This window comes from Chanos chanos, chromosome 12, assembly GCF_902362185.1.
Source record: "Chanos chanos chromosome 12, fChaCha1.1, whole genome shotgun sequence".
NCBI classification, from domain to species: domain Eukaryota; kingdom Metazoa; phylum Chordata; class Actinopteri; order Gonorynchiformes; family Chanidae; genus Chanos; species Chanos chanos.
Genome location: NC_044506.1, coordinates 20,333,272 through 20,342,043, shown reverse-complemented (window position 1 = coordinate 20,342,043; position 8,772 = coordinate 20,333,272). Strand labels below are relative to the sequence as shown.

At 39.3% G+C, this 8,772-nt stretch overlaps 1 gene segment (V, D, J or C); it reads right to left on the bottom strand.

Moving 5' to 3' along the window:
* Positions 1 to 204: 204 nt before the first annotated feature.
* Positions 205 to 8,556, bottom strand: LOC115824827 (Ig kappa chain V region 3381-like). The segment is given in 3 exon segments: positions 205 to 322; positions 3,492 to 3,798; positions 8,508 to 8,556. Coding segments are annotated over 3 exon segments (474 nt in total).
* Between the last annotated feature and the right edge of the window lie 216 nt (positions 8,557 to 8,772).

Sequence of the window (8,772 nt, the reverse complement as noted above, 5' to 3'; positions counted from 1 at the left end):
GGGCTGAGGTGATGATGATGATGATGATGATGTGGTTTCTGAAATGAGATATTAACATATTTACATTGTCAGAAATGTCACTGACATTAATTACACAGTCACAGACATGGTGATAGAGATGGAGCTGTCTGGACTGTTGTTTGTGTTTGTCATCAGCTTCCTCTTTTCAGTCTTGTTAGTGCAGTAGGTAGTGTGTCAGTTTCATCATCTGAAGGTCAGGACAGAGACTTTTAACATGAACTTGTTTGATTGGCTGTCCAGCAGCTTGTTGACAGTAAAACAGTCAACAGAGATGGTGTCTTCAGATTTTCCTCTCAGCTTCCTGTGTCATACAGAACTCAGAATTAGAGAAACACTTTTGAGTGTTGGTGGTATAGTGGTGAGCATAGCTGCCTTCCAAGCAGATGACCTGGGTTCGATTCCTGGCCAACGCAGTTGGTTTTCAGTCGTACGGGCCTTTGAGGCTTGTGTTTGGAAATTTAAATTAGTTTCAGTAAGTAAGAGGCTGACTGGTCTGTATTTGTGCTGGGGTGACATGGGATGCTGTGTCTCTGGAAAAGAAGGTAGATCTGGTGTGTGAAGTCTGATACACACACATACAGTAAACCCTTTAATGTGACAGCTTTGGTCTTTCAGCATTTCTTGGTTATTTTATCACTGTTGCAGGAAAGAGAAGCAGTTTGCCACACTGCTCACTGAATATTAACACATCATGTTTCTATGTTCTCTACCTCTGCACTCAGGGAAAAGTTTTCCCCATTTCAGATAAACCAGTAATGCCTCATAGCTCCTCTACCCAGCTCCAGAAGATGGTATTCAACATCAGTGAACTGTACAACTGAATAGAAAAGCAAAAATGGACAGGATTTTTTTCTCTTTATTTCACTATATTAATACTATTTATTATGAACATAAACCAACCTGAAAACTGGTAAATTGTCCTTCACTAACATAGGTTCAGCCACAAGAATTTCATTTCTCAAACTCACACTATCTACTTCACTGTCAACAAGCAACAGTCGAGGTCTCAGGAAAGCGTACACATCACTGTCACAAACTCTCTATAGTGTTGTACACACCGTAAACACTACAGATGGGATCACGAAATGCATCGTATTTGGATCAAAAGACATGATGTGGTCTGAGTTCAATTTAATTTTATCCAGGAAAACCTCGTCTCCACTTTAAAAATGGCTCTACTGAGCATGTTAGGCAGAAATCTCTACAGGGATTGACTGGGAGTAGTGGTGGTGTGATCTGAGTGTGTTTGTCCCACAGTGAAAAGAACAGCACTGTCAGCCAATGGACTGCTGTTTCTTCTCTTTCTTTTGGAGGGATTTAAAACCCCTGGATACTGACACTGCTCCATCCACAAAGTATCTCTTTCCATTTCTCATGACCTCGCCAGCCTTACACACATACACAGATTTAAACTGCAGCATAGAATTTACTGATGTCAGAAAACCAAGCACCTGCACCAGGAATTTCCATACTTCATAAACACTCTGTCAGTTGAGTTGGATTAAAAGTCCTGAAGCTTCACTGCAGATACTCACTGGTTCATCCTCATCTTCAGTGACTATTGACAGAGTCAGAATTTCCTCTCCACTGTCAACATTACAGCTTCTCACATCAAAGTGATCAGTCCAACAAATCTACAACAGCTTTTCCAGAGTAGGAGCAGTGGACTGATGTTTGATGTAGTGTCTATGGAAGAACACATGCGATTAACTAAACAACTCAAAGATGTTGTAGTTCGTGATTCTCCCTGAACAGTATACAGTACTGCTGAGCGCAGTTGATGGTTGGAACAGTGCATTTTGGGCAGAAGTGCCAAAGTCCAGTCCTGGAGGACCAAATTCCTGCTGCTTTTTGTTCTAACCTCTTAATTAGAGGCTGATTTTCACCTAAAATACAGGTGAGTGCACTCTTCAGCCAATCAGAGACCATATGTAGTTGGTTGATAAGAAAAAGCAGCAGTCATTAGGCTCTTCGGGATTGGATTTTCACACCTCTGATGTAGAGAATGCAAAACTTTTCTTGTATCAGTGCCTGCACTCCACCTTTTACTCCGCCCACACCAGCAGCACCATCTGACTGATGATGTTTTCAGCACTGCACCCATCATCATGCCGGTGTCTCACTATTTGTGTTGTCAGGTATTCAGCATCCAACAGATTCAAATGAATCAGTGAAGTTCTCTCCAGGTATAGAGGCAGAGACAGACATGGAGATGGAGACAGAGACAGAGACAGAGACAGAGATAGAGACAGAGATGGAGACAGAGACAGAGATACAGAGAGAAATAGAGACAGAGATAGAGACAGAGACAGAGATAGAGACAGAGACAGAGACAGAGACAGAGACAGAGATACAGAGAGAAATAGAGACAGAGATAGAGATAGAGATAGAGACAGATAGAGATAGAGAAAGAGACAGAGACAGAGACAGAGACAAAGATAGAGACAGAGACAGAGACAGAGACAGAGACAGAGATAGAGACAGACAGAAACAGAGATAGAGACAGAGGGAGACAGAGATAGAGACAAAGACAGAGATAGAGATAGAGATAGAGATAGAGATAGAGATAGAGACAGAGACAGAGATAGAGACAGAGACAGAGACAGAGATACAGATAAAGACATAGACATTGACAAGCACGGCACTTAGACTTAGACTTGACACAGTGACTTTGACCAAAACACCAAAGACTGGACAAAGAAGACAGAAACACAAGGAAGTTAAATACATAAACATAACAAGACACAGGTGACACAAATGAACTAATGATCAGGTGAATCAGAAAAACAGTGTCTGGAGTCCTCCAGTTCCCTCTGGTGACCAGACTGAGATGGTCTGTTTGTCGACCAGGACACCATTTATCACCTCATCTCCTGCTCGTGTATTAAATACTGACACAGACATGACAATAGAATATTCCAATAAAATATCTCTATAAAGTCTACAAAGTTCTGGGAGTGTGTGTTCTGTTTTTGATACCACATGCACATTCATTAGGGAAATATTATCTTACAAACAATTAAAATACTACTCTTTTACTGAACATATTTTGCTTTTAAATCATCGTTTTGATTGCCTGATATTTCATTATCTTGACTGATATTTTGTTTTCTTCCCTTGGGATGTTGACATAAAACATTTTATGAAAATTTGGACATGGCAATTTTTACAAAGCCATGAGACCACAGAATGATTAAAATAGTTGGTCTACTGAGGAGGACTGACTCCATGATTATTATAACGCTCTTTCATTTTCATAACAGAAATTTTTCATAGACGTTCATAATTAGTGTTTATGTAATTAGAGTTAGTGTAGTGTGATTCCTCTCCTCCACAGAGTGTGTGATTGTGCTGCATCACATCCTCCCCCTCAGTACCTGCAGTAGGTCCCAGCTGCAGCAGTGCAGTCTCTGTGCAGTCTGACTGAGGGAGGTTTTTGTACGGCTCTATATCACTGTGTCAACACCCACCTATCACTGATGTCATGTACACTCTGACAGTAATAATCTCCTGCATCTTCAGTCTGGATGTTACTGATGGTCAGAGTGAAGTCAGTATCAGATCCACTGCCACTGAAACGATCTGAAACTCCAGACACACGGTCACTTGCATAATAAATCAGAAGTTTAGGAGCCTCTCCAGGTTTGTGTTGGTACCAGTGCAGACGATTACCACTGCTCACTCCAGAGCTGGTTTTACAGTTGATAGTGACTGTGTCTCCTGGAAGAGCAGATTTCACTTCTGGAGTCTGAGTCACAGTCACCTGTCCTCTGGACTCTGAAAGGTGAATTTCATGAATTACATGAATAAAGAAAAACAGATGACAAAAGCACATTTCTTATGGCTGTGATTACCTCTGAAAAATGTTCAATATATCATCTAAATGAATATGTTTAGATGTCCATGACCTTTGTATTATGAAATTAAACACAGTGGAAATAATAATGACAAGATAAATTATGCATAAGGATGATAATATTGTCTTTCTATGTTTATTGGGTTAAGTTACTGGGGCAGGCAGCTCTCAGTCATCAAGTCTTAAACTCACAGGACTATAAACACTCCCATAGCCCTCAAGCATGTGCTGCCAATGCAAAGTGTCCTCTCTCTATGGAAATGCTCTTCCTGAGTACAGCAGACACCCTGCACTCATATGTTCACACATGTGGAACCATTCTACACTTCATAAGGCCAGAGTATTATGGCCATATTACATTATCTACTGACATCTGGTCTTCAAAAAGAAAATCGTATGTTCTTATGAATATTACTGTTTTTACATTTGTTACATTTTTCTGATATCACCAGGACACTGAAACCTGAATGATAAAAGAACAAAAAAAAGAAGGAAAGAAAAATCAAAAGAAAAAAGAAAAATTAACATTGATCATTGTAGTAGATCAGTAAATGGGAACTGACTCAGTAAAGTGACAGAAAGAGTTTACACTCAGCAGTGTTGACCTGGAAAATGGGAACATGTCATAGAAATCCTGTCAACACCATGAGACAGAAGTACATATTTATGATGATGATTTCAGAATCTTTTGGTGATTTTCTCATTGTTGCGAGAGACATAAGCTGTATGCCACACTGGTCTCTGAATATTATCACATCATGTTTATATCTTCACAACCTCTTCACTCAGGGTAAAGTTTTCCCCATTTCATATATACCAGTAATGTCTCCTAACTCCTCTACCCAGCTCCAGAAGATGGTGTTTAACATCAGCAAACTATACAACTGAGTGGAAAAGGAAAAATGGAAAGAAATTATTTTTTCACTATTTTACCATATTGGGTGAATCAGTGGACTGTTACTGTCACACTCTCTGAAATCAAATAAAAATGTATTTAACAGTTTTTCTCTCGTTATAATGTTTCCTGTGTGTGTATAGGCAGTACACAGGATTATTAAAAGCAAAAAAAGCTTAAGAGATTAAAAAGCTTTTTAAAAGTAATTATTGACTGAATTGTGATGGTGTGGTTGCGTGCCCGTCACTTAAATCAGTGTAATGTGCACTCGACGTTTAGAGAAACCTTAACTAACCTGCATGAACAGACTGCACCAAACAAACGATTACTGACATACAGTGACTAAACTAAGAGTTTGTTGAACAAAACAACACACTACACAGTGATGGGTGTTCAAACCGTTGCATTTATTTGGTATTTTCAGTGAATGTGAAAAACCATTTGCTTACGTGGTTGAAAACTGAGTGTTGTCTTACCAGACTGCTCAAAGTCTTGCCTCTCTATGGTAACCACTGGTGATAGTTCACTTGTTTTTTTTAAATGGTTTGATCACGCGCTTTGGTTGAGCGCATTAACATTTCTGAATTGAATTTTGCACTGTTTAGAATAGCGGTGGATAATATCTTGTGTTTAAATGACAAACGAATTCTGTTCTCAGTGTATAGTGAATCTGATGATGCTATGTGTTGCAGATTTGTGCAAGAAATAATAGAAAATACATAGTGGAGAATGGTTCAGTGTAAGCCTACATTACTGTGATACAGAGATGTGACATGTGAGGGAGAGAAGCTGCTCTGGTGTGAGAGTGAACACTATAGAGTATAGAATGTATAGTATAGAATATAGAATATAGAGTATAGAGTATAGAGTATATAGTATAGAGTATAGAGTATAGAGTGTAGAATATATAGTATAGAATATAGAGTGTAGAGTATAGAGTATAGAGTATATAGTATAGAGTATAGAGTATAGAATATATAGTATAGAATATAGAGTGTAGAGTATAGAGTATAGAGTATATAGTATAGAGTATAGAGTATAGAGTATAGAATATAGAGTATAGAATATAGAGTATAGAATATAGAGTATATAGTACAGTAAAAGAACTGCCAAGATGAGTTCTTTCTCATTTTGAGGGTTTTTTATTGTATTTTTATTTTGTGTCTAGTTCTTTGTTGTTTGGTGTTTGCTTTTCTTTTTCTTTACCTGTTTACCTGCTGGCAGCTTCAATCACCTGAATTAAAAAAAAAAAAAACATAAAACATCACCTTGCCCACAATACTTACCTGTTCTCCTGTTCCTTCCATCAGCCAGGCACATTACATTACAAATGAATAGTATAATAGACTGTTCAGTCCTATATCATTATGAGTTAACAAAACAGACTATCAGTAACTGAACTCTTACCTGAACCCTCCTCGTCAGCATCGGACGACTTGTCCACATCACGTAGACATTTCTGCTGTGGGCTCTTCACATGTCTCCATTATAGTTACTGAGTTGGAGGTTAGACTTGCATGTAGAAACAGGTCCAAATTGTCATACCACAAAAATTTGTCCCTCTGCTCACTGAAGCTTCCCCTTTCACGCAGGGGATCATGGCCTTAGACATACTGCTGTCATCATGGCCTTGGACATACTGCTGTCATCATGGTCTTGGACATACTGCTGTCATCATGGCCTTGGACATACTGCTGTCATCATGGCCTTGGACATACTGCTGTCATCATGGTCTTGGACATACTGCTGTCATCATGGCCTTGGGCATACTGCTGTCATCATGGCCACGGATATACTGCTGTCATCATGGTCTTGGACATACTGCTGTCATCATGGTCTTGGACATACTGCTGTCATCATGGCCTTGGACATACTGCTGTCATCATGGCCTTGGACATGCTGCTGGTGCAGTTTCTTCACTGTCATACAACACTGCTCTGCTCTCCTGATCTAATTACTGTCACTTCATTTATCACTGATCAGTTTAAAAGCATCAGTATTTTGGTTTGCTTTGGCCAGTAATGTTGTGATGTATTCCTCTAAACTAATATTAAAGAGGCACTTCACCACTGTATAGGCCCACGTTTCCCCTCATCTTGGCTTCGTGGGTTGTGTGTGTGTTGTTTGTCAGCATCTCCTCTGTACCTTTAAAATCTAAAGTCCTTTGGCATCACATATTGTGATTGGTACGTATTGTGTTCACACTACAAACAAACCAAAGTTTGCCTGGCACTGGACTAAGACCAACCTTCTTAAAGGGTCTTGGTGTGGTTACTTGGTGCACACCCGGGTTTGAATGGCAGTGTTCACACTAGTTCAAACAAAAGCAGAGCCATCCCAACAGGGTTTGGTCAAATCAGAACAAACAACAAACAGGCCAAGTGTGAACACACTCTAATAGAATAAACTGACTCCTGACCTACAACCATTGAGGAGAAGACATCTGTGACATCTGAATGTGCTGCACAGTAAAAATACTGAGAGAAATTCAGTGTCCTTTCAAACTCAGGAACGTGACCAAACATATCAGACAATACCCAATATACATTTCCCCAACCGGCTGCATAGAAAATCAAATGGTCAAAGAGTGACACCTGGTGGACATTTTTTACGAGCTGTGTGTTTTGCTACTTTCACTGGAAGCACATCAGTACAATGTTAATGGAATAATTGTAAGTGGATGAATAAAATCCAGTCCAGTGTAACATGGAAATAAATTTCTTTCTGTCTCATACCAGCAGCATACTGTGTTATTTATCCTGTTGCCAGACATGCGTGTTATGTAGATTTTTGTCAAGTTGTTATTAAATCTAGATGATGTTGTAAGGCAGTGATAAAAAGTTAATATTAAATTCAAACTGGAGTTGGGTTCCGGTTCAGAAGTAGAGCACAGAGGCACATATGTGAATTACAGTGAATGGAAAACTTTTTGAAACCAGTTATTGATTCAATTTAAATGATTATTATAATTTTCAACAAATTCATGACTCTATTCTTATAGCATCACAGTTTTTCCTTCATAGGTCTTGAATCTCAGGAAGCTCCTGATATTACAATAGGTCATCAGATATGACACTAAACTCTCTCTAATCATGTGTTCTCTGTGTCCTGTCCTGTGTTTCAGGGTCCCCACACTGTGTCTAGGTGCTGACTGCATGTGTGTGTGTTTTAAGCTTCCTTATTTCTCTGTCATTTACATCTCCAGGGCCGAAAACTCAGTGGTCATCACTGTACCAGTGCTTGATCATGAGTATTTATAAATATATCTATTATTGCCAGTGTAGAGTTAGTGTAGTGTCCACCACCATGATCACTCTGACAGTAATAATCTCCTGCATCCTCACTCTGGATGTTACTGATGGTCAGAGTGAAGTAGGTCCCAGATCCACTGCCAATGAAACGATCTGGAACACTATACTGATATTGACTTGCATACTTAATCAGGAGTTTAGGAGCCTCTCCAGGTTTCTGTTGGTACCAGTGCAAACAGGGTGGATTACAGTGTAAGGCTGAAGTACTGAGTCTACAGCTGATTATAACTGTGTCTCCTGGAAGAGCTGCTTTCACTGCAGGAGTCTGAGTCACTGTGACCTGACCACTGGATCCTGAAACAAAAACAGACATAGACAATAATACAGACAAAAATGATAAAACCAACAAAAAATAATTACAATGATCACATAAGAATGAATTAACAAAATACAATTCAAATCATATTTATTAGTTTAATTTTACCTTTAAAAAAACACAAAAGTGTCCAGATGAAGATGGTGATGAAAGTCATGCTTGCCGTGGGTTAAGTTACTGGGGCAGGCAGCTCTCAGTCATCAAGTCTTAAACTCACAGGGCTATAAACACTCCCAGAGCACTCAAGCATGTGCTGCCAATGCAAAGTGTCCTCTCTCTATGGAAATGATCTTCCTGAGTACAGCAGACACCCTGCACTCATATGTTCACACATGTGGAACCATTCTACACTTCATAAGGCCAGAGTATTATG